The sequence below is a fragment of the Xiphophorus maculatus genome, chromosome 7 (assembly GCF_002775205.1).
Source record: "Xiphophorus maculatus strain JP 163 A chromosome 7, X_maculatus-5.0-male, whole genome shotgun sequence".
Taxonomy (NCBI): Eukaryota; Metazoa; Chordata; class Actinopteri; order Cyprinodontiformes; family Poeciliidae; genus Xiphophorus; species Xiphophorus maculatus.
The window spans coordinates 24,059,241-24,086,412 of NC_036449.1; the positions used below are offsets into that span (position 1 = coordinate 24,059,241).

Consider the following 27,172-nt stretch of genomic DNA (forward strand, 5'->3'; position numbering starts at 1 on the left):
TGTTGTTTTAAATGTGTAATTTAACCAAATTTGCTAATTTAAATAAAAACTGATGAGGAAGTTGAATTAAGAAAACAACGCACCTTTCATATATATAAAAAAATATATATGAGCTATTTTGGCTAGTTGAAAACAGGTACACAGTGTTCCTACGGTACATGAATGCATCACAAATCCACCTCCTCCCTCCCGCACAGAAGGTGATTAAGGGACTCTGGACAAACCCAGAGACGCCGCTCCAGCCACTCCCTACGCCCGGCAGATTGTGAGCTCTCAAATCCATCCGGAGCTCCAGTCAAAGTGCTGAGATCCGGATGAGACAGCCGCTTTCAGCCTCATCTAGTACAGCAGACTCAAGTTCAACCGAAAACAGCCGGGATAGGCTTCGGGAGTCCACTCCAGAGTTGGAGAAGCACCCCGGGATCATAGTCTTGTCCGCGGACGGGATTCAGGACGAAGAGGAACAACTCCGTCAGAGCTAAAGAGAGGTGAGTTAGATAAACTCCGCTGCTTAGCTGAGTGAAATAGTTATGCTTTCAAATTGTAGTTTTGACGTGTACGCGCAACTCCTCAAAAGTTAACTTTGTACTGCCAATGGATTGCCTTCCTCCAGTCTCATTCATTTCTCCTCTTTTTGGAGTTGAGGAGGGGGGTTTGGGGGTTTCACTTATCTCTTTATTTACTTTTTCTTTGAGCTAAAACTACTTTAGCTAAAACAACGAGTATGAACGTTACGTTCAAACAGCTCGTTTGTACTTCAGAGTAAGAGTCTTGTAGCAGCAGTTTTGTTCACGGTCGCTAATTAGCAACATCTGTGAGCAGGAGCAATTTGAGGCGACGCCAACCGCTGCAGGACAGCGGCACAGTCAAGTCCTCTTTACAAGCGGTTGTCGCATAAGTTCACTTTGTAACTGCACAGAGCAACGCTAGCAGTCTGTTGAATATGCGGGGTTTGACAATACCAGAACAAATCTGAAAAGTTCAGTTATTTGCGTTATTTGTACAGCGGCGTGTGGGAGGGCGCTTTATCTGGAGCTAGTGGTGAAAATGATGAAACCATTAGTAGTGCGTTTGCAGATTTAAAAGTAGCTACTGGATGTTCTTTCTTTTTGTTCCCGAACACATCCAGACTGACACAAAAGCTGGGCAGGATACTGCAGTTAAAAAAAGGCACTAACGGGGAATCCTCCCCCAACTTTGTGCATTTAATCGATGACGTCACAACAGGCTCAGGAACTTAACTGATCACCTGGTATTGGTAAACAATATGGTAGCTGAGCAACTTTTAACACTCTTTGGCATATAAGTAAGCTTTTACTGGCCTTTTAATGTATGTTAACGCCTCAGTTTTTTCCTATTTCTGCATACCAGCATGTCCCTAATCATCACCCGTAACGCGGTATAATGCTTGGGTCATGCCTTTATTGAATGAAAATTGTAGTTTAGTGCTGATTGATCTGCCCATGCCCTTTTTTGAAGAGCTACTTCCAAGTGTTAATTTATTTTCTGAGATCCATCCAGTGTTGTTAAATACAGTCTTAGTTGTTGTGCTTAATAAAAGTAGGATTAGATGATGGAAGAATCTAATTTTAAAAGGATTAAAAAGGATATGCACAAAAAGCTGATTGGCTACCTTACATGTAATGTCACCAGAGCTGTGCGTGGAAGGCATAAAAATATGTGCTACATGAATTGTATGTGGTTTCCTTAAGCCCTTTTGTGATTTCCTCCAAAATCATAGGTTTGTGGAGATTGTTTTTGCAAGGTTTCATTTCAAATGAAGGTTTTACTAAGTTGCATAATTGACAAGTTAAATATGTAAAAATGAGTTTAATGTTGCATAATAGCCTGACAGGCAGCTTTAATAGCTCCTTTGGCTCTTTTTTGGAAGAAATTCCTGCTCAGAATGAATAAAAGTATTCTTCTGTTAGAGGGAAAACTTCCAAGGTTCACCCCTGCTGGCTGGACCTGGATTCTCCTGTGGGATCCAGACTTGTTAGTCACAGTAAAGGCTGATGCCCTATGAGAGTAAAAACTATTGCAGCTCTGGTGGGAAAATATAAAATGAATAATAATAATAAAAAAATTATTTGCATATTTGGCATTTCAATCATCCCCATTACACCCTGCTTAGGAAAACATCTGTACATTCAGCATTGGTTTTCCAAGCTTGGAGTTTCTCTTGTCTGGATTAGAGAAGACCTTTCTTTTTTTTTTTTTTTTTTTTTTTTTTACGAAATGAGTATGTCTTTCTCCCCTTTGTGGTTTTCCACAACCATGTCCCTCCTTTTCTGGCAAGCTTCCCTGTGGGGATCCAGATGGGAACTTTATTACGCTTGCTGATCAAACAAACATTGATGTAGTGTGACGGTGAAAGGTAGTGAGCTAACAGAGCTGTCGCGAGGAGAGGGGCAGGTAACAATCGTTTAGCTCAGCTGGAAGAAGGGCAGCGTGTGGGACTGGTAGCCAGTAGTTCCACTCTGTGGGAGCTTTTCAGGCAGCCTGCTGGGAGCTGCCACAGTATTTCTAAATGTGCCAAAAACCCCATCAGAAACACTGTGGGGTGATGTGGTCTGGAGCAGGGTGTATAGAGGATCAAAGTCCCTCCACCAATGCCATGGTGATGAATAGTGTTTGCACTTGTCAGTCTGTGTAGTGGGGCGTGTGGCTTGTAATAGGCCTGCGTCAACACGGTTGACGCAGAGAGAAAGCCACTCAGAAGCCAGGAAGAATCAGTAGTCCTCTCAGTGTTCCTAGTTCAGGAACTCATCCATATTATGGTACATTAGTATCCAACTTATTTTTCTTTTCTGATTGAAGTCAAACGATGTAAATTTTTTCTGAGTTAACAGTCTTGGAGAAATGTTCACTTTGCAGTGCAGCTCTGGATGTCTTCCACCAGTTCAGCTTAACTGCTTATATTTCACCTCCATTTATCTCCTGGGAACCACACTACGAATACTGTACATTCATTTTCCTCCTCTCTCTCTCTCCCTCTGCTTCGTCAGGTCCAGCACAGCTGCTTTTTCAATTCACTCCTATAAGGGTTAGCCAGACTAACTGTGCCTCTTATGCAGAGGGCACTTGACTGCACAAATGCACCCTTGTTCTTTTTTTCACATTTTGCTGCTTCAGAGTCAAAATTGTTTTTTAGTTTCACTCCAAAATAACAGCCAAATAAATGTCTTTAATGGAGTGAATTTTACTTCCTTGTATGTCACACCTGCCTATGAACAAACCTGAACCAGAGGAAATATTGTGAAACGACTTGCTATAATACGCATGTTGTGAACATTAAAGACTTGTGCTGTTTCTAACCTGACCAGATGTTGCATTTAATGGTCAACATGAAGAGTTTTCAACTGCTTTGACTGCCATAAAATAGACTCATACAAATTTGCCTGCACCCTTGGTAAAGATCGTAAAATTAAATTGGTTATTTAATTCCCTTTCAAAAAGGGATCCAGACATTGGCTTGTTTAAATTTAAATGGGGCACACGTTGTTTCTCCCACTCTCCTTTAGATCATTGTCATGTTAAAACTTTTATTCAGTTATCTGGCAGAGGCCACTAGATTGTTGTTCAAAATGTCAGTATTTGAGTTCATGAGGAGAAATGAGCCCACAGAATGATTGATCTTTTACTGTTTTTAATTGTGCAAATATGTGTCCTTGTCCAGTGTAATATTTAGTGGCTAAAAGAAATGCTTCACTGTCATGTTACATTTATACCCCAGAGAAACAGGAAGTAGTGGATTGCTAAGGAGAAGTTCCGAGAAACTCTGGTCAACTTAAAAATATATTAAAGACAGAAAAAATGTTTCATTTACATCAGTTGTATCTGTATTTTTGAAAGGCTGTGCTGCAAAGGGTTATTAAATCATTCATAGATTCATCCTGAGCTGATCTGCAGAACAAGTACTATGCGACTTGTTTTTGCTTATATTTTGCTAACATGTTTCCTTTTGCCACAATTACTGGAATGGTCATAATTAGATCTAAGAAGCTAAGTTTATGCTCATTTACCTTTATAAATTCTCATGGATTTGGTTATGGGAAATGACTTTGTATAATTTTGTGGAGTTTTTAGATTTATGTTCTTCACATTTTCCGAGTATGTTGTTGGACTCAAGGAAGCAGAGTTTACTGCACATAGAGTGATCTGTTCCATTCTGAGAGGCAGACTTGGGGCTAACTTTTAGCACCATATAAGACTATGACATCATCTTTCAGGCTGAAGTTATTTTCCATTCAGCTTTCACATGTGCCTGGTCCTAACCTTTTTGCAATAGAATGACTTCTTCAGATTTCCATGCTTAGCTGGTTCATTTCTCTTATCTTGATTGCCATCTGTGATCTGGTGTTTTGCAACTCTGTTGGTCTGTGCATGTTGAGCTGCTTTGCAAATAAAGAACTTTTTGTTTGGGTTACAGAGTCATGTTTAACCTGCCTGGATGGTTTTGTGGTATGAAAACATACTGACAAATGTGATGACCTATGTTTGCAATAATTTGGAATCAGTCCCAAGGTTAAAGTTTAGATATTTGGGAACAAAGATGTCTGAATTGATTTGTATGAACAACCAATGAAGTATACATATTTAGGTCTTTTCAAAATGAGCAGAAGGAAGTTTGGGCTTTTTTTAATATCCTCCTGCCCCACTATTTTTTTAGTCTTCTTTTGTCCTCCTCTTTACATTTTACATTTACCATACCTACACAAACAGATATTCAGAAAAAAATATATATCTGCACCTTTTAACATTCATCAAGGAAACACTTTTTAATGTGTGGATTTATACAGCGCTCTAACATTTTTGTATACAGATTTTTCTTTAGCATTGTAGATTTTTGATTACCAAACAAATTTTCATATGTGACCGTTTTAGTAAATACCAAATAACCCCCCCCCCCCCCCCCCCAATATTTACGAGGCATAAAATGATCCTAGTTCTATATGAAAAGGCCAACTGCCCACAAAATCTTATGGACACTCTTACTACCCTTGGTGATAACAGTTGCCATCAAGCTTTAGCAATAAATGACAATATGTTAATATATTTTACATTGCTATGGACTTATTGGTGGTCCACAGATCTTTGCAGTATTGTTTTCTATTTACATTGGAGGGTTGTCCAGCATGAATGGCCTGCTTAAGGTCACACTAAAGCCTGTTTGACACTTGTGTCAATTACAGCAAATTGTTCAAAAAGTTCCAAAAGTCTTGGGTTGTCAATACTTTTTTTCCTTATATTAAAAGGACCTTTATATTCTTTTAGACAGCAATGGCTTTGGCCTTAACACATTCTCATGGATGTCATATTTGTCTCGTTCCTTATAGTTGAATGATTAACACTGACTTTAACTGATGCAAGTTAGGCCTGCGTTGGTGACCTCCTGCTTGAGGACATTGAGATGGTGTTGGAACAATTTTGTCAGGGTGGACCCCCCATTGTAAATAATTGCTCTCTCTGTGGTTCACTGGAGTCCCAAAGTCTTAAATTGGCTTTGTAACCCTCTCCAGTCTCATAGATGTCTGACCTTGTGTTCTTTTGGTTTGGGCATGATGCTTTTTTGAGATCTTTAGACCTGCTTCATGTTGTGAGAACAATTCTATTTCAAGCGATTTCTCGATTTTTCTGGTCAGGCAGCAATGAGGACAGAATATGGTTGGTAAAATTGAATTCTGCTTGCCAAAAAGTGAGTCATTGTAGCCATTTCATGTGATGAGGGGACATTTATATCTTCTCAGTGGTTAGATTATTTTGGGTTGTCTTTTCCCAATTAAAGGAAATTATTACAGAAACTAGTCTGTAAGTTAGCGTTTGTGGCTATTTAAATTTCATAGATCTGAAACTTTACTCCTCTTTTTTGTACTTGAGTAATCACTTTTATGCTTGCCAAATAGTATGACTTTTTTATTTTACTTTCATTCAAGGACATTTTTAGAAGGTTGTTGAAAGCAAGTGGTAAAAAGTGCTTTCAGTTGCATCTGCGTGCACCTGAAAGTGGGTGTGCCTGTCATTTGGTGTCCCAACCTCGCCTCTCTGTTTCCTAAAACCTCTGCCCTGCCCTGCCCTTTGGCACAGCCACATGTGCTGTCGCTGCTTTGTTAGACGGGGCTTTAATCTCCAGCAAGGCAGCTGCTGGGATGTTATGACTGTTCTGCCATGTGACGAGGCCACACCGATCTGCCGTAAATGTCCAGAATAATACCCTCCCAATAATAGATTTTAATATCCCTCATTTCCTCACAGACTGCCAGATTCTCAAACGACCTCTGTCGAGGTAGTGTGACGGAAATCATCTCATTATGTCTCCCCTATGCTCCTTTAAACTGCTTTATTTCAGATTGCAGGTTTGATTTGTTGATCACACTGAATATACTAAGTCTTCACTTTTAGCTGCTTTTATTTTTGAGTACATGCATCTGATAAACCATAAGCTGCTCCACTGACTTTGTTTTTAGTTGTTTTTTGTTTTTTTAGTGGTGTTTTGCATGCCAGTAGTTGCATGGTTGTTGACCTTTTTGTTTTGAATTTTGTCGTTGCTAAAGGACAGAATTGACACGTGGCCAGATGCTAGACCCTGTTAATAATACATGTAGATTTAATGGTGTTTTTATTCATGTTTTCCCCTCGTAGCTTGAGCTGGCTTTGAAATCTAGGTCAGAAGCCTGTCTCTCAATATTACTGTGGCATGTATTGAAATCCCAGGTTTAGTCCAGCCATTATTATCAGCCTTCACATGATAAAATCCCACTTGTGCTTTTATTTTCATGCCCAGGAACTTAACTTCTCTAAAAATGGAGCTCTAATCTGTGGGAAGTATGGATTGGTTTATAAATTGGATCCTGTGCCATTGGCTCAGAAGCGACCTTCTCACGATATGTAGCATGACACTGTGGAGAAAAAATAGAGGAGCAGCAGGTATTGGCTGGATGAATAATATAGTTTCACCAGAAAAGTATAGGAGTTGTAATGATGAGCACAAAGAAGTAATGTATGTGTTTGAAATGTGTAATTTTTTTGGCAATTACATGTATCCATCACTTGTGTAATCCTTACAAAGTACAGCCCATTCTTTCATCAGCTAGTCGCCACAGTTCGACTATGTGAGAGAAGTTTCCTAACTAAACAGACTTTCTCTTTTTAAATGGATGAGGTCAGCGTTTAATGTGCCAAAATTAAATGATGTGTAAATTACAACCATCTGCTGCAACTGGGCATTGTGCCAAATGGGGGTTTGGAGAATGGAGTCAAATGTTGACATGAATGCTACAAGTCAAAAGGCCATTTGACCCCAAAGGCTTGCTGCACCAGTAGATCAGGAGACCTAAATTTGACATTGATGACAACTAAAGCCATGTGGATGCATGTGATTCTTCTGATTTTATTATGGAAAATGATGAAGAAATGGGAAGACTGGTCATAAGTTTACATATGCTGCTTATGAGCAAAAATGTTATCTTGGGCTTCCTTTTTCAGGGTGGAATAATTACATAAACAACTGCAATTTTCTTTTTTTACAAATGTGTGCACAATTTACAATTTATTGTAGTTTTTATTCCATAATGAGTCAATTCTACATAAAAATGACATTTGATTAAATGTCCTAAGCAGGTTTTGGGTGCATTGAACACTATGTTGGATTTCTGGCATGGTTCTGGCTCGATACTTGACAGTTTATGCAGTTTAGTAAAATTGTGTTTACTGGCACAGATTTGTCACTTGTGCATAGTCCACAAATATTTAGTATAGTTGAGGTCAATCATTGTTTACTATTCCAAAACAAATTGAGATTTTTTTTGGATCATTAACTTGTTTGAAAACCTAATTTCTAGCTGCTTTTGCGTGAAGTTGAAGAATTTAGTGATATCCCTTTATTTTTTATTTTCCAATTCACTCTACCTTAATAAACCAGTTCCACTGACAGCAAAACATGCCCGTAGCATGATTCTTCCACTACTGTACTAGAAGCTGGTCCAGTGTTCTTTTATTTCAATCTTATTTGATCTTTACTCCAGGGGATTTCTGCTCATCTATGTTGAGCACAAATTCACTGTTGTTGTAGTGACTTTTTGTTGAGCTCCTCTCAAGTCATGGCAGCATAAAACTTGTTTCACTGTGGACAGCTTCCAGTTCATGAGAGGCTTGAGTCTTGGCTGATCCTGGACTGCTCCTTATCATTCAGACCCGTTTAATTTTCTCTGAGGTTGGCTGTCGGCCTTAGATAGCTAATGCTTGGAAACAATTGGGTGTTCCAATGGGAGAATAATGCCAGGCACTGGTTGATTTCTCCCGTCTCCTCTCAGTCCCACAACAAAAAAACAAAACAAGAATGGATAAAGCATGTCACTGTTAAGTTTTTCAAAATCCCTGATCCCAACCTCATTGTAAATTTATTAGCAATGCCTGAAAGCTAGCCCTGACCCAAGAAAGTAGCCATATTAAATAAAATCTAAAATTTCTGCCAAAAAATTGCTTCAATATCTGTATGTCGGTAGCTTCGGAGGGTTACAAGAAGCATGGGATTAATGATTCAACTTGCTCAGGCACATTCAAACAGGTGTATTTATATTAATTAGACCCCATATGTATAATTATAGGCTGGTGTTAACTAGAAGTTGTTTGTATGATTATTACACCAGGGAAAGAATGGTGTTAAATAATTTAAGTCCAGAATTAAGAAGTGTTTAAAAAAAAAAAAAAAAAAAAATTCCTAGAAATATTACATTTAAAATAAAAACCTCAATCAAAAAATTGATGCCGCTGGTATTGACCTGTTGAGATTGTAGAAGTCGTTTTCCTCATCTGTCTGTATCTCAGCAATGGGATAATCCGGAGAATTAAATCATGGCTGCAAGGGTTTTCTCTCATTCTCACTCTTTGGATGCAGCCCAAGATTTAGCAGCAGGGAGTGACTTTTATTAATGGGATTGTGTCTATGGCTGCCCAGAGGCCTCTTCTGAATCTGGGCTAGTGGGTTATAGGCACAGGGGGATGAAAGGTTTCCAAGTTGCAGACAGATGTAGTGTGTTTTGGGTAAGAATGGACCAGGCACTTTGGAGACATTCACACATCTTGTTCTTCCCCCAGGTCAGTAAGTGACTTCAGCATCTGTTTTCACCAAGAGTGGGGAGTTGGCTGCGTCCCTTTTAACACCTGCAACTGGACACATTAATTGTCATGAACCTGTGCAGTACAGTGTCTGCAGTATTTGTACACTTTTTGAAACATTAAAAGCTTCAAAAATCACCTTGAGTTATTATAATTGGAAAATACAAAGTATTTGTCTATTTATTCTTCCAACCCATCGCTGCTGCAAACCCATCAAGTTGGCTTAGGTTGTTGAGGGGAAAAAAGCAACCAAAAAGCCCATAAAAACATCATGAGGGGATGCAGAGAGCCATAACTCAGCTGTTGACAGGATAATAAGTGGTCTGGTCACAAGGAATACAAATTTGACTTTTTATACAAGGGTGGCAAGAAGGTGCTCTTGTCAGATTGCACCAAATGGATGAGGTCAGCGTTTAATGTACTGACCTCATCCATTTCAGAGTCGAGTCAGATCTCGACTCTGAAGAATCCCACTCAGATTCTTCAGAGTCGAGATCAAGCGGTTGTTCTCTTGTCAGATTGCACCAATCTGACGAGAACATTTTGTTGTTGACTAGCAACCTTGACTCATCACCTCCCACCATGTAACATGGTGGTGGTAGGATAATGCTGTGGTGTTGATTTTCTTGACCAGCGATGTGTATAATGAAGCTAACAGCAGAGTAATTGCATGAAGGTGAACTACTTACTGGATTGCACGGGAATATATTTGCCATTTTCAGGGCAAAAGGGCATTGAATGCAAATGTATGTGTACCACTTTGAGCTAGACTTTGTTGGTCTAGCTCATAAAAATCTAATAAACATTGAAGTTTGATATTGCCACGTGACAAAATATGAAGCTTCAAGGAGTGTAAAAACTTGCTACTATTAAAAAAACATCAAGCCCTACTTGTTGATGCCAATGCATGTAAGAGCAGACATGGCCTGAAGTGCTGGAGACCATTAAACAAATAAGGATCAAGTAAATTTACATGTACTGCAACTGCACTGAAGATGCACTCCAAATGATTGAGAGATTTAAATACAACAGTCTCTTTATAGAAAACCTAAACAGATTTGTCTAGAACATTAGCAACATCATTATGAAGCTGCACGGAAAGACATGGTGACATCAGAGCAGCCGATTGCTGTTTTCACTCTCCTGAGACTCATTGACTTGAAAGAAGTTGGCTTGCCTTTAAAAGTGCAAAAGTGCAGAGCAGGCAACCAAAGCAGCTGGTGGACATGAGCATCTCTGGGAATGTTTTGGCACCATGCCATCATTCCGCTATATTGTTTGTGGGAACAAATGAGCCAATTTCTACAAACTGACAAGTAAGCAAATTTCAGCCCCTCCCACTCAGATTCTACAGTCGAGATCAAGCGGTTGGCATCAGTGAAGTCATTTAAAATGTCCTGCACGCAAATGAGTCCAAATAATTTGCACCATTCTTTCTCGACTTGCTCAGCCAGACTTTTTAAAGAGTGTTCCCTTCATGCTGAGTGAGCAAGCAGTTTTGGAAATTGACTGCTGAGAACTACTAAGAGCTGGACAACTTTTTTTTATGTGCTAATAACCCTGTACACAGCAGGAGGAGAGAAGACAGGGGGAGCAGTGAAGTAGAAATCTTCAGGGTATCTTTATTTTTTATTTTTGTCCCCCAGAGCATCAAGCTGTTTCTAAACTTCTACTGAAACTTGACAGGGGTGAAGTCGATCACAAGCTGAAAATATTAAACTGCAACAAAAAATGGCCTTACAGGCAAGCTAAATGCATGCAGTAGATTTTTCTTTCCATTTTCTGTTTAAAAAATTGAAACTCCAGGGCAAACATTTGAGTAATAAAACATCTCATTTTGTGTTATGATGAAATTAGGGTTATTCATAAGGAGGTTTTAATCAACCTCGAGTCAAAACTGAATTGTTTGCCATTACAGCTTTAGGGATTTATTGATTATGATTGGTGACAAAACGACTATGGAGTTAATATTTTAATTGCTCTTATTACCAGTTGGCACAGCTAGTGTTACTAAAATGACGATCTCCGTAATTACAAGGTTATGTAAAAACCTCTGAGGGTGATAACATTTCAATTTCCAATAGGTTCAATGACAGAGGTTATAGCGCTAAAGGAATAAAATGGAGCAACTGAGATATGCTTCACCTTCCTTTTATCTGCCAAAACCTTTGGTCTTTGTCAGCCTGAATGAACAGAAGACATGTAAATCATGGTTTTGGTTTAAATTACATGTAACGTCTGTGCATCTAGGTTTTATAAAGGACATTGTTGATATGAAAACCTTTTTGTTTTACTAACATTTTTCTCACCATAGACCTTGGACTCCTTAGAGTAGGCATGGTGTCTCTGTTCATCTGGAAAACATTATTTTTGACTTCCCAGGTTAAAAATTGTCATACGTTTGGGGGTGGGAGGCTGGGGGCATGGTGCAATATTGCAAGGATTGCCTTATTTCTCCTTGTAAGACAAAATTCTGCAGTATATAATTTATTTTTATAAATATTAGTGTAACATACTGTTTGCTTGCTTTGTGTTTTTCTTCAGGAGGGGACACCGGCAGCCAAGATGGAGGTGAAAACATCACTTCTAGACAACATGATTGGAGTTGGGGACATGGTCCTCCTGGAGCCCCTTACGGAAGACTCATTTCTGGAGAACTTGAAGAAGCGCTTTGACCACAATGAGATCTATGTAAGTAGGCGTCTTGGTGTTTAGTTTTTTTTGCTTTGTTTTTTGGAGGGTAATGTTAATTCTCTCTTGGTTCATTAACAGTGTGACTAAACTGGTCACACCCTGACTTCAGCCTTCCCTGTCAAAGAAGCAAAAAGACAACCTCAAAGAAAGATTACACACCCTTCTAATGTACTGTATGACGTTTCCCTTTTGTTGACCTTAAATAGACATGGCTAAATAAGTACTCCAGATACACAGACCACATTTGCTGGCTTAGCAATTAGCAAATCCATAGAATGGGAGGTATTGTGAGACATTCAGGCCTTGGTAGCGATATAATCTTATTTCAGCTCACTAGGAGGTGTTGGAGTGGTGTGAATCAGTCATTCTGACACTAAGGCATCGTATAAGGGTTGTGTTACCCTTGTGGCACCACAGCACCCTCGGAATCAGTCATTCGTAAACATTCTTTTTAATACAACCCTTTCTCAAGAGATTCTCTTTAAAAAATTCAAATATACCTCAGTTGGTTTGTATATCAGCATACATTAAGTTATTAAGTGAAAACCAAATAAAAGACATGGCAAAATTATAATGAAAGATGACTGCTGATCAGAAAAAGTTCAACAGCCTATATTTATCCAATAAATCTGCATTTTACAACTTTTTACTTTTTGAAAATTGATTTTCCCCCCTGCATCGTCATTCCTTACAAATGGCCCCCATCCTCCTCAAACTATCATGTGAAAACGTGGCTGCACAGGATAGGTTTACTTTAAACTAACTGTAATTGGTAATATAACAATCTTTGTAGTAACTCGAAAAGACAGTCAACTTGTTTCACCAGTAGATTGTATCTGGCCAAAAGTAACATCTCTCAAAGTGCCAAGTTTTGAGAGGTGTAACAGAGGTGCAAAAAGTCATCTTTGTTGCAAAGTTACTCTAGTTCCTTATTAAATTATCAGGAGATGAAGTGAACTCCATTAGAGATTCAATCAAAAAAGTCCTAGATCTTGACACTAATTGGTAAAAATCTGATTTATGGACCACCAACTGGTATCAGTTTCAGCCTAAAATGCCATGTGCTTGTTCAATTTTCTTTTTTTCATGCTATTCTAAGGTTGCTTAGAAACAAAATAACTCATTGATGCTAATAGCAAGTACGATAGCGTGGCAAAATAAATATAGAAATACTCTGCTCTTTGCATCCCCTTCCATTGCTCCTTTTTTTTTTTTTTTTTTAGAAAAAAAGGCAAAGCTTCAAATAGTTTTTGTTTTTAAGTGTTAAAAGACATAAAACGCCATCCTTGTTTCATGAATTGAACAGAAAAAAGTTTGATCTGCTGTGTGGGATGTAATCAAAGTTATCAGTGTCATTCAGTGGAATTTGTTGTTATAATGAGCCTCCCAAAGCTATAAGCAACTCAGATTTTCTGTTTTTCTATCCTGTCCCTTCTGTTTGTGGTCAAGAAAGCCTCTCATTAACATGTCATACTTTTATTGACATTGCACAGAGCCTTTTCCTCTTGTATGCATCCTCCGCACTTTTACAGACCTCACACTGCCTCTGGTGTGCTGTTCAACAAGAGGCTGTGGGAGGTTGTGGTGTTGCCACAGGGAAGGCCATGCTCCACTCATGTCAGAGTGGCTTATGCAACAGCCATTACCATGGAAAGCATAGAGAATGTTTCAGGTTGATGTTTGAAAGTGTCATCAGAGCACGGTTTTGTGTGTAGGAGGATGATGAAGATGATAGCTGGTTGCATTACCTTTCAGATGGAGCTGACAAGTGTTATTTGTTTTGTACCTGTTTGGATGTTACATAAAGATAGTCTGTTATATAAATTTAAACTAGAGAAAACATTTACTTAGGATTATAAAAAGCTGCCCACATGCTGGACATCATGAATTTAATTATGTTTTACTGCTTCTTAATGTTTGTGGGTGATAAGTGGGGCTTGAACATGAATAACCTGGAGGTTATTGGCCCTAGTTGGTGTGTAGGAGAACTTGCCCAAGATGCAGATTTCTGAATAAATATCTAGAGAGGCTTTAGTAACTCTAAAAATCACATTTTGTCTTTAATTCCATATAAAAAGCACAAGTAAAAATGTAAACATTTTTTATTTTTACAATGCAAATTCAGACACAACCTGAGATGCACTGATCAGAAAAAAAAAAAAAGGTTTTAGGCCAATATTTCCTCTTGGTTTTAGCTACATCCTTTTCCAGATTTTACACACAACATAACAGGGGTAAATAATTTCTCTACATTTCGGCATCCATGTTGAATACATGCAGAGGCGCCATGATTTATTGTTCAGTTGGGTTCTGTTGAGACCTTCCTCTAAAACATCTATTCCTACAATTTGAAACAAAGTGGTGAAAATGCATTAACTGGAATCAAACTGCACATAATTTGATGCCATGTATACTGTTTACATGCTGCTCCTCATATACTAGCCATTGCCTATAGCCAGCACCTCTTTCTGCCAAGTGGAGATTCCTCAAATTTTATGTTAAAGTGAAACAGATCTTCAGTTTTACTTTAGGCATTGGCTGCATGCCTCAACAATAGAATATGAACACTCAGCAGAGAAGGAGCAGACTCACTGCCTTCTCAATGCTTTTTTTTTTTCTCACATAGACCAGAAGCTCTTTGTTCAAAGTTGAAAATGTACCCTATACAGACAAAGTAACTACACTGTTTTTTTGTTTTGTTTTTCTCTCTTCTAGACATATATTGGCAGTGTGGTGATCTCCCTGAACCCTTACAGGTCCCTGCCCATCTACACGCCAGACAAAGTGGAGGAGTATCGCAACAGAAACTTCTATGAACTTAGTCCCCACATGTGAGTTGACTCTCTTATTTCTCTATAAAGTCACAAACTGTGGATAAGTTTGAAGTTGTACAACTGAGAGTTGAATTTGACAAGGATGTTTAAAGATTTGGAGCTCTGACAATGACTAGGAGCTGGACTAGGAGCTGTCATATTCACAAGAGATGAAATGTATTGTGGAGTTTTGTTGGGATCATCATTGTAACAAGCATGGTTGAGTTCTGGGGAATCTGGGATCAGAGGAACATAGCCTCCTATTTATGGAGTCACAAGGTGATTTTTTGCTGGCCATTCAGAGCTGTAGCATGCCATCTGTCCATTGGCAACATGAATTCAGAATTGTTGCTGGTCAGCCAAGACAAAACAAAGCCCAGCTTGTCAATTAGCCTGTCATAGCTCTAGGCAGCTGCAAAGACCCTCGGAGACATGGGCTGGAAGAGCAAATATACCTTTGTACCAACACAGAATCTGCCTCCAGACATAAACAAGCTGTTTGGCTTTACTTTAGTGATTCACTCTATATCAGTTCAGTTTAAAGCTTTCTTTTTGCTCATTTGTTTATACTGTTGGTGAGTTTTTCTCCCTTTGCAGAGGTGGATTTAAAAAAAAAATATAAAAAAATTCCAGCTTCAGTTTTCTTGAACCTTCCCCTTTACTTGAACCTTTGTGCGTAGAAGTTGCTGTTTGGTGGTTGATCATTTTTACCAGTGGTACATTCTGTTGTACATTTCCAGAAGATGACTTGGATGTCAAGCAAAGGTTAAATGGCAGAAAGCTTGAGATTCTGTTAAAGATCATGTTCATTCATAAAAGCTGAACATATCTTCATTTAAAAAGTAAGACATGAAAACCATCTTCAAGCTTGAATGAAACCAGGTTAGTGCAATGAAATGCTAGACTGACTAAAGGTCTATGGTGCATGTTGTTGTAGGGAAATGATCATTGCATGGTCATTTATTTGTGAAGTGTCACTGTGATGCTGTCTTAGCTGCTCTACCAGTGTTTTTTAAAACAAGAGCCCTGAAAAACTTTTTCAAAACTTCCATTTGTTTGCAGACTTGTGCCTCTTTAGAATACCACTCTTACATGGACAGGACTGAAGTAATTCAAGTATTCATATTCCAAGGTTAGACGTTTTTAGAGTATAGAAACTTCATTGTTGACTTGACATTTTGCTTTAGTTCAAAGCCTGAAATCAGACCAATATTTTTACTTAAAGGGCTCCAATTGATTGACAGGGCAAGAATGGCAAAATCAGAATTGTAAGTTTCCTATTGATTACGTGTGTTAAAACTAGGGACATACTGTACATCTGTACATAAATGAAGATGGTGTCGACAGCAGTAGGAGTTTGTCCTGCAATCGATGGGTTGCCGGTTCTATCCCTGTTCTGTCTGAAATGGGCTCAATTTCTGCATATTAATGGAATCAAAAATAATTTCAAACTTTTTTTTTTTTAGCCTTTTGATTAGTTTAGCATCAAAAGGCTAAACCACAATATTTATTGTGGTGTTAAAATTTGACTTCACCAGGTACAGTACAATCAGACTGTAATGTGTTGGCATTGTTGAAGTGTTTAAACATGCATGTAAACTCTCTGTACCCAATTTAGAACATTCATGCTGACCATTTGGTCTTGCTAAATCCATTAAGCAAATTGGCAGGAGGTAGTTGTGCAAGGGTTGGCTTTTCTTCAGTCAGCTGATTGAAAACGCATCAATCTAACTTTGAGCACATCATGTAATTGACTTTCTATAGGATTCAGGTTTGGCCATTTCAGTCATCCATAGATTAGCTAATGATCCATGTTGTTGTTTGACACAGTTTGATTTTGTTTTGTCACTCAATATTCAGATGGTTAAATGCAAGTGAATTGCTATGGTCTTGACAGAGACTAAATTTAATTTGAATATATTTTACTCGGTTGTATTCAAAGGAGATTGGGTAGTGTTTCATAAATGCAAATGTAAGTTTTAGTCACACAAGAATTCTGCAGGTCAGGGTAGAAATGGTTCTAACTTTAAAGGATTTGTTCAGAATTGGCCTGACCATACTGTTCTTGTTGCAGTTTTATATTTTTGTTTCTGCCAAGCATTGAATTTTTAGCTGGCTTCTATGATTGAAAAACCAACATGAGCATAAACATTAATGGACTTCTGCCACTGTCAGTTCAGTCCAGTATTCAGTCAGTCCTGAAATTGTGCATAATTCTTCCAAACCAAATAAGCTGCCGTTTTAAAAAAAATATATATATAATCCATTTTTTTGCATGGCTGAGCTTCAACTGACTCAGGGACATATTACCACAGAGACTGGCCAATGCTGAAGTGGATCAGTGTTGAGTTTTAATTAAAACAACTGCAGGGGCTGCTGGGTCTACTCCATATTTTTATGCCTTTGATTCTCATTAAAAAGTTGTTGCAGAATAAAATCAGAAGCTCCCAACATGTTGCTGCAGACAAAGTCAGTACTTCTAAGACAACCCCAAAGATTGTGGGCATGCACTGTATGTAAAGACCTGTTAACCTTCACAGAAGCAGGTGCGTGTTCAGATGGTGGGCACCAGCTTCCTCTAAACATAAGTTAGTCATTTCAAGAGATGGCTGGATTCTTGTCATTTCTGTTTTCTGCTTTTTGATGAAAAATTCAACACGGATGAGAAAAATGACTGGTTAAAATAAACCTGCAGGTTCTAACTTGAGGAAAACTAAGTCATTGGTTCAGGAAAGCTTAATTTGTGCATCTTTACGAAAACAAGTGTTTCTACATGTGCTTAATGGTCCAAGCCATCTGGGGTAAAAAATATACTGTATAAAATGCAGATGAGAAAGGCTTCTGATGAATTTAAAATTTGTCTCCGTTTGATGGCACTTTTCAGAGCGATAAGGAAAGATTTATTTTCTTACTGTTACTCCTAATAAAATCATACTGGATTCACAGCACTATTTGCAGCAGCTAGAACTGCAACAGAAATTCAGATCAGACTTTGTTTTTTTCTTTTATTTTTGTCTTTTTTTGGGGGTGGGGGGGGCTTCCTACTATATTAAATACTGATTAAAGTGTTTGTCAGTCTGATATGTGCCAAAGCTACAGTTGCATACTGTAATGCAAAAAAAGCAAAAGGAATATTTTACTTTAAAAACTAACTTGGGCCCATGTTTATCAGTTTGCTGGCCAGGGCTGTGCCTGCTAAGTCATCAGGTTGTGTAAACTGAAATATTGTTGCTTTATCTGGAGACTTGAAGGCTGGAATTGACAGGTGGGTCCTGCTGAGGGAGAGAATAACCTTTGAAACTCCATGCTGAGCAGCTCAGAGTAACTGCATATTTGCATTCCTTGACTATCTGAAACTTTTTGCTTTTGAAAATATTTGCCAATAAATCAGAAAGGTGAGCAGTTCATACTTAAAGGAATGTTAAATAATTAAAAATGTAGTCTATCAGCATTATTGGGTTTGATATTATCAGAAAAATGGGATGCAAATTAATCTCTTCAAAAACAATGATGCATTTCCATCCCTGAAAATAGAAGTGCATTAATGGTTTCATCCACTTCAGTGGTTATTTATCTACAAACAGCACTCTAATTTTCCTATTTTATACAGTGTTGATAAAAGCTGTAAAAAGGAGAGTTGCCTACCTGCTCACTTGAAGATTGCACTCAATTAGTTATTTTTGCATTATGTTATATTTATATTCAAAGACGAAACTTGGAGCTAAAAAATGTCAGTATTTATGTGAACAAATTGCCAAGTAATGCATAAAGTACAAGTTTGAATGTACAAGCTAGATCATCAGCCAATAACCTTGTAAAAGAAAGTTTGTTCTGAATTACGGACAAATTATTTTACCAAATGAAAAGGACCCTAAAGTTTAATGCCAGAGTAAAAGTAATCTTCAAAGTAATCGACCATCTGCTGTTTCATGCATCAGACTTTGATGTGAGTGTTGGAGCCAATTGAAATCTTGTGGATAATTGCACATAATGGTAGTGGTAGTTTGCAGACCTTTACAATTGTAGGTTCTCAAACTTAAAACATTAATAGAAACCAGGCTATTGTTTAAGATGAGAGCATTTAATGCTGCTTTACAATGTTTCAATATGTTAAATGACTTCAAGGTAAAGTGATTTTGTGTGCAGGCTCTCTGGTATTGTTTCTTTGGCACAGTTTTGCACCCAGCCATTAGTTTCTGTTTTGCACAAGTGTCTGTCTGCATAATCCAATTCAGCATGCAATTAATTGACAATCAGTACTTCAAAGAAAACACAAATTTTGAACTAGAATTTGTTTTAATGAAAAGGAATATATTGAAACTTCTGTGGTATTTCAATGTTTTCTACCAAATTACAACAGTATGCTAAACTTCACTAAGTGAAAGAAATTGAGCTGTCATTGTTGGCCTTTGTTTCCTTTTTTGACAAAAGAAATTAGATCTCAACTATTAAAGAAAACAGGCAAATATATTTCTGTATCCCTCACAATTTGTTCACCACTCTCTGTAATTTTAAGCATTTTACCCCCTGAAGTATTTCAGACTGCATCAAGAAGATACTGTCCATCCAACAATCACAAAAATAATTGCATGTAGACCATAAATCCGTGTCTCCTAAAATACAATCATCTTCTGAATATTGAGCATTAACATTCAATATTTAGTCACAAATTGATGCATTGTAAAACTTCTTAAAGTTGTGGCCTTTTGAAACTATTTCTTTGTCACTTCTATTGACAAAGAAATAGTCATTATTTTCTTCACCTTTTTATACAACAGTCACAGCTTCGACCAGTTCAGCAGCAGATCCTCTGGCCAGATGAGCCACCGCTATAATTAACTGGCAGGTGTTTTCCTCCTTTTCTAAATACATTGGGTTCATTACAGATGAACTAATCAGTGACCATCACAGATGGCTTTTAGTCATCTGTTGTATGTTGCTTGCCACCCAAAACAGGCACAGACTGAGAAGTGTGTGTCGGGGTGGACATGTGTGGAGTTTGTTCCTGCTCTCAGGGGGGAATCGTGTTATCCCGATGTTTAATGAGGTATTGAGACCCTGATGCTCTTCCCTGCTCAATACTTAGTGCCGCTAGAACATTGGCCGTAGAGAGGCATCAGGAGGAGCTAATGGAGCAAAGAGGCTCTTTTTGCAATGTATGTCAAGGCTTCCAGCTGTCAAGCAAGTGGATATGACAGATTATTGCAATAATTTCTCTGTGGGGGTTATGAGTGTTTGGAAGTCAATATTGTATTTCTCAAATATCTGAGCTAATTTCACTTTCGCCGTTGGACAGTTAAAATGGCCGTCCTCAAAATGTTTTCAATACAACTGTTTATTTTTGGATAAGTGACAAGTGCACGATAAACAAAGTCCCTCAATACAAGCATTTTCTTTAAGATTACGGACCACTAATCGTTTAAAATCAATCTTTGCGGCTTTTGCATATTTTAGAATGCAACCTATGGCCTCCATCTCTAAGGCAACATGGCTCAAAATTCAAATGGAGAAATCTTTTAGAGGAGCCTCATTTTGGATGGATTGTATAGTACCAGGGTAGAAGTAATGACCACTAGCTGGAGAAAGGTTTCTCTTTAAGAAAATTGTCTTTGCTAAATAGGTTTTTACCATTTTTAAAAAGGTGATTTTGTTTTTCTTCTTCTTCATGCAAGTCCTTTTTACCTGAAGAATATCCTGATTGCTATCAAAAGTGATACTGTACAGAGCCAATGGAAAAATATATTGTGCATACAGATGGATATATAAAAATATCTTTATTTCACTAACATTTGCACTGGAAAAAAAAACTTTACAGGCAGTTATATAGCACCATACTAACTGTCTAGTTATCTTTTGTCTCATCTCAGACATTGTATTTTGATGCGAGATGTTTAAGATGGTGCTGTATGCAATTGGAAGAATGAACTTTGGAATCATTTTCAGCATAACGACATTGATACTGTTCTGTTACTGTCAATTGTAAAACTCTGATCTATAAAGACAGATGTTTTGATAAGTGTTATGAATTCCTTTTGTATTGGACTGTATCCTGCTTTGGATGCAGATTATGGCTGTTTGACCAATAGAAACTGTTGCTGTTGATCTGTGTATAAAACTGACTGAAAATGGTTTAGAAAAGTTGCACAGAACCTGTATGTAGGTAGAATTGAGTAGGCACTTGTTGAAGTGGCCTTTTGACTGAAGTGGGCAGATTCAGCCCTCTGCAGCATGTGTGTTGGCGTTGGTAGCTTTAAACTAGAGGGAGAGAGAGATGATGGAAAAGCTTTTGCTCATTTTTCTACCCACCTTTGCAACCCAAGAAGAAAATGCAAAATGTACTTAATTAGCTTGTGCTATAATTTATAATCTAGTGATATTTGTTCATCTAGGCTGCACATGTTTATAGCTACGCCTTACCCACATGCATACAAACACATCCCTGGATTCCTCTAGTTACCAAGGTGTGGTTGGTGTTAAATCTGACAAAGTAGTTGACTGATATGTTCCTCTTCAAGGTTGTGTAGTTGATGTGGTTTTCTGCCTTTTGGCAAAATTGCATGCAACTTGTTCTGACTAGATTTGTTGGAACAGTTTTAGCAGAAATAACTTGTGGCCCAATTTTGTAGATTCCTTGATTGTCAGCTTGGATCAGGATCTTGCCAAACTGCATTTATGCGCGTGATGTGTTGGGATTGGTGGCTGTTGCAATAAGTGTCGTCGGTCTGCTTTGGGTCTGTGTGCTTTACTTTGGTTCATTGTGAAAAGACTCCAGTCTTTTATTTATATAAAAGATTAATTATGAGTCTTTTATATAAATACTTTGTAGGTAGAGCTGTTTATCTAAAGACAATGCACATGCTTCTCCATTATACACATTTTTAGATCTAATGATTTACTAATTTAATCACAATTAAATCACTCACTATTTGGTAGTTGTATCTTATACCCTCACAATGTTTGTAGTGTAAAATAGAAGGGTTATGCATTCCTCAAATATTTTCTAGGATGGTGCAGCTAACTCCTAACTTCTTTAACTTGACACTGATTAAACATTGTCGGCCTTATCATTTATTGCCGTTTGGGGCTTTCTTTATACGGTTTTCTCCAAGACCCATTGTAAACCCTCTCTATTCAGAATGAAAATAAGTACTGAGCTTTTATCTGAGTTCATAAATTGCACAATCTATGCCTCACATAAAATGTGAGGCATACTAAAAGGAACCATTGAGAAGAGGCGCTGTCTAGAATGTTGTTCCACTATGAAACCTCATCTATCCTATATTTGGTGTTTACTCCCATTAATTAAAGAGCACATAACATGAATCTTGCTTGTAGCTTGCTGTCATCTGTACCGCAAGTGTACTTTATTTACATTTCAAGCTGTGTACAAGTTTTGGTGTATCTGACCAGTATTAGAGCCTGAGGAAGGGCAACCAACAATTGGGTTAGCATAACACATAGCAAAATATGCATGAATAGTGTTGGTATCATTTATCGGTTTGCTTTTTTTTTTTTTTTTTTTTTAACAGTTTTGGGAACATGGTACCAGCCACCAAGCTACGTGACGGAACCAAAATGATCCTCTCTGTTTCAGAGGGTCACATGGACACCCTCTGGCTGCTTTGAGTTCATGCTTATTGATTCTGTGTTATAGTTGGCTTCAGTGCTTATTGCTATGCAGCACTTGTGTGTCTGTCCATGATGCTATGCAGTGTCCATGAAGAGAAGGATCACATTCAGCTATTCTCTTCTGTGGGCCATTTGCTACATCTCCACTGTAAACGTTTCCACTTCTTTTGTCCTTATTTAACTTTTATGCAACAGAATTTATCTCTTAAATGTTTCAGCCTAATGATTGTGTTCAGATTTTTAGCCAATGCCCCATATTGTCTAAATAATGCATGCCAGTTATTGATTGGAGCAATAAATGTAGTATTATATAAAGATCCATAAAGTCACTCTCGCTACAGACAGCAAGCTTCAATTTTTGTGAAGCCTTGACCTGCCTACACAGATTTCATTTTTTTGAAAGCAGATCATTTGTTTTTAAGAGCTACAGCTACCAGTATTAATAATGGTGAAATTTTCCCTCACCCAGCAATGTAGCACCAATACTTGATGCTACTTAAACTGACTCATCTGACTAAAAAAATTAAATAAAATTTGAGCTTTCTTTCTGCTGTTTTATCTTCCATGTGGAGGAGTGTTGTCTGTGTGTTCTAGTAGGAGTTCCAAATGGTGTGGTAACTTGACAGAAATATTACATTTTTGGTTTTCTGACTAGCCTTAGTAAACTGGCTGATTCTAGCCATCAACCAATTACTTGGTGCAAGTGTTGTTTGAGTAAAAATAGAATGGACTTATGGATCCATTGCAATTACAACTTCAGTATTCTTGTGGAGTTAAAAAGCTACAATTTTTAAATTCTGGAGCCCTAGGTCTCATGCCTATTATTTAATCAAGTAGGCCTTTCTTTTAAACGTTGGTTTTGACTATGAAATATAACCAATTAAATTGGCTTAAATTTATGCTGGAAAAGTATTTTATTTTTATTTTTTTCTTCCATGGGCTTTACTAGATCAACTAATTTGATCTAAAAGGCTCTGATTTAGATGAGATCTTTATAAAAGAGGCTAATACTGTCCAAGTAATGGCACAACTTGCTTGATGAGGCTCAGAGACCCTGTCAGGGAGCTGTTGGAGGATGTTTTGCTACCTTGCACTGCATGCTTATTTCCTGCTTTTGAGGATCACACAGTTGGTGGTGTCGGTGGATTCCCCCTCCTGTGGAACACTAAATTGGTGTGCACGAACATAAAATTAAAGCTCTGAACCCCTTCAGTTTGATGGGAGGTCTTTGAAAGCCTCTAGTGAATATTAGATTGATCAGACATCTCTAGCTGTGCAGCTTTTAATTTAGAGAGGATAAAGTCGTTTGGTGCACCTTGCACTCATCACTTTCTGATTCCTCTTGAATGTAAAGCTCATCTTTCAGCTCATTTGGGCCCCTATAAGGTGATCTTCTGCTTAACACCTTCTTTATAGCAAATCATTTTGCACAGACGGTCAACATCTGTCACAACCAAGATCCATTTCATGTGTGTGCACCCCATCCATTAGCTTGCTCCCTTCACCCACCCCACCCCACTACTCCATTAGGTTGGTCTTTAAGCTGTCTGGTGGCACCATATTTGTGTCTGTTTCTTGTAACAGCCACCCCCCTCTTCCACCTGGTCATCAGCATCAGGAAGTTGCTTCCTTGGCTGTTCCTTCAAAGCCAGGCGGATTTCCTGAGGGCTCTGGAGAAACTGGGTCATGCTGAGATCAGAGGCCACCGTTTAGCCCCCGAATGTGTATGGCCAAAAACAGACATATTTGCCAACAAATGATGTGCTTTGAAAATAATGGCTGTGCAACATTTAGAAGTGAGCGGACTGTGTCGGTATGATAAAGTGCCTCCGAGAAAGACATTAGGCTTTTTTTTTTCTTTTCTTTTTTTAAAGGGCTTTTCATCTTCAAGTAGTTGTGTAGGCATCAGACCAACCCATAGATTACCTCTTTAAAGCCATGATTTGTAAATGCTAATAAAGTGTGCTGATTCTGCCTTTCGGTCACTCCACCCTTCTTAAGATTCAGGTCACAATCGGCAGGCCCATCATCTTCTCCTGTTGCCCCACTTACCAGAGGCTGAAGGGGAAAAGAACTGACTAGACTATTTTCTGCTGCTTACCTCATGCCAGTGTGGCTTTGTGCTCACCCGCTGCCACGTGCAAGTCCAAATTACAGCCTGCAGGCAGATGTGAAGGGGAGGTGCCAAGCAGCATTTACAGTCCAAGGCCTTATCCCTGCCTAACCCCCACCTCCATGTATGCACACATGCACACCCTTAGCTACGCGCAGTGATCTGGGAGACCTCTGGGATTTTGGGCACCATACTCACCGCTTCCTCAGTCTTTGATGGGGACCTTGGTGCTTCATCATTTTTGTCTTCCATTTATATGCCAGTTGCTGCTCAGGCTGCCTTTAGGGCCCTAATGATAAAGTAATTCCATACTATAAATAATTTTTGCTACTCTAGTTGTCTACATGTGTCTATGCCTACAGACGTTTTTGTCGTAAACTTTTTCTCACTTTAAGACTTTAAATTAAATGCAGTTGTAGGTGTGGCTTGTTTCTTCTGACCCTTATTCATATTGTGATTAGTGATGGCTATTCATAAATCCTTCGATAGTGTGTGTTCTAGAGAAAGACCTCCCCCCTCTTTTGACACCACTGGGCCTCATGGGGCAGCCCACCCCCTCCAAACTCCTGCTGTCTGGGGGTGCAATAATTGCATGATGGCTTGCTCATTGTCAGGATCAGGTCAGGCACAAGGAGTGTTTTCACAAAGCAGACATCTGCTGTGCTGTCCTTTTTTTGGCAGTGACGTAATGTCCAATTGCAAGTCTCGACCACACAAACTGGTGTTCTGGCATAGAGGTGGAACAGGGGTTGGGTTGTGATCAGGAATTGTATGGGCGTGGAATAAATCAGGGTTTAGCTTGAATAAACAGAGAAAGCAATTCAGTTGTACAACTGGTAACAAATGTTGAAATAATGCTTAAAGATGGCCTATTTACACCGGTTAACGCCTAATTTTATGGTCCATTACTTAATACATGTTTGCATAATCCAGCCAATATGGCACTTAGTTTTTGTTGTATCCCTTTTTCTCTTTTTCCATAGTTTACCAATTGGCCTACTCATTGTGCTGTACAGTTGCTCAATTGCTCTGTTGAACTTTGTTGTAAATTGGCAATTGACAACATGATGTTCTTGCTGTATAACATCATGTTGGGAAGGTTAAAAGGTTTTATTTACACAAAATCAAAAATAAATGGAGAAATGTGATTGAATATTTGCAGCATTTGATCATATTAATAAAAACATGCATTATTGAAGCACATTTTATTTCTGTAGTGGAGAAATTCACGTGCAATAGAAGCAATGAAACATGGATTCACGGAAAAATAAAATGCATTTTATTATAAACTTGGTCAGAGTGATGTTGAGTCTTTATTTTTTTCATTTGCAGCAACAGAAATTTGAGGTTGGAATCTCAGACTTGTAAAGTTTTTTTTTTTAACTCAAATGTGGATGTGTTGGGAAGTAGTAATGGCTGCTTAGAGGTCATTTTCAAAAGCCACATATGAATAGATATTTAATTTATTTAATGTCTGTATTTTGGGAGATTTTAGTTCCATTTCTTTCTGCCCAAAACAGCAAAAAAAAATTGCTGTTTTGCTATATGAAGTTGCAGAACTTTGATAGCCAGACGTAAAAACCAGCATGTATTTGACTGTCTGCTTGCACCTTCACTGTTGAGCAACAAGTTTGGGAGAGGTTACTGCTTTTTTTTGTTTGTTTGTTCTAAGTCTTATGGAGCTGGAGCAAACAGTCTTTTTTTTTTTTTTATTCCTTTATTTAATCAGGTAAACCCCGTTGAGATCTAGATCTCATTTTCAAGAGGGACCTGAAACAAACTTCACTCCCCGTCGGGGAATCGAACCCTGGACATGACGGGTGGGGATACTCACCACTGTACTAACGAGGAGATATACTCTGGTTACTCTGATATTTTCTTGTGCCTTATGAAAAGTAATTTTTTTTCCCATAGAGACAGATTTAACTTTTGAAACTGTAACTTATGACAACAAAAGCTTGGTACAAAGTACGGTCCCGTGCTGTTTCAGGGACTCTTGTATACCTTAAGTACTACAAACAAGGCTTGTGCTCTTTAGATTCTCAAATAAATAAAATGGTTGAAAAATGGTTAGCTTCATTTTTAGAAATAAAGATCACACAGCCAAACAATTCAAAGCAGCTTCAGTGCCATTTCAAGCCTTTTGTCATAGTTAACCACTTTGTTGAGGAGGTGTAAATTTTGCTTTTTCACCGTTAAAGTGGATGCAAGGCCACATCATTGTCGCATTGACGGTTTTTGACTTCTGTTGTTGGAACAATCTTCTTGGATTTTTGACAATTTCTGCAAAGGTAACAGACATTTCCTAGTACAGAATGACAGCTATAGGCAGCCCTGCAAACATCCTCTATGCCTACTGTTTAATCAGAATATCTAGTCACCTGAATGTAAGCCTTTTAGTAGTAGAGCTGAGTTTTATCTGACTCAAAATAATATGTGACAGTGCAGAACCTTTAGTTTAATTAGCCAGCTTGTGCTCTAACTTGGTATTGAGGTCTGGATTGCATTCATCAGGCTGTTCATCTCTGGCACACTTTCTGGCAATGTTTCCAAGCAGCAATCAACCACTTTGCAAATCAAGGTTCATTGTTAGTTCAGCATGTAATTATACGCTAGAAGTTTTGGCCTCAGCAGCATAGACTGAACTAAACGTTTGCAAACGTATTCCAACCTTGCTAATTTGTCTACATTAATCTATTATATTTTGAGTGTCATGTATATTTGAAATTTGGATTGTTCATGACCCATTTGCCGTGTTTTTGAGGCTACTGAGTAGGATCAGGCTACAAAATCAGAAGCTTATATT

The 27,172-nt window shown here is 38.2% G+C and overlaps 1 protein-coding gene across 6 annotated transcripts in view; it reads left to right on the plus strand.

Annotated features, from left to right (window-relative positions):
- Positions 1-215: 215 nt before the first annotated feature.
- The window catches only part of myo1b (myosin IB), a 69,938-nt gene continuing 42,981 nt past the window's right edge, over positions 216-27,172 (plus strand). For 5 of the 6 annotated variants that reach the window (XM_023336390.1, XM_023336392.1, XM_023336394.1 and 2 more), the window contains exons 1-3: positions 216-488; positions 11,662-11,808; positions 14,527-14,642. In XM_023336390.1, coding sequence (XP_023192158.1) covers positions 11,683-11,808; positions 14,527-14,642 — 242 coding nt within the window. In that variant the 5' untranslated portion in view covers positions 216-488; positions 11,662-11,682. The remainder of the gene's footprint in view (positions 489-11,661; positions 11,809-14,526; positions 14,643-27,172) is intronic. The other variant, XM_023336395.1, reaches the window with a different exon arrangement.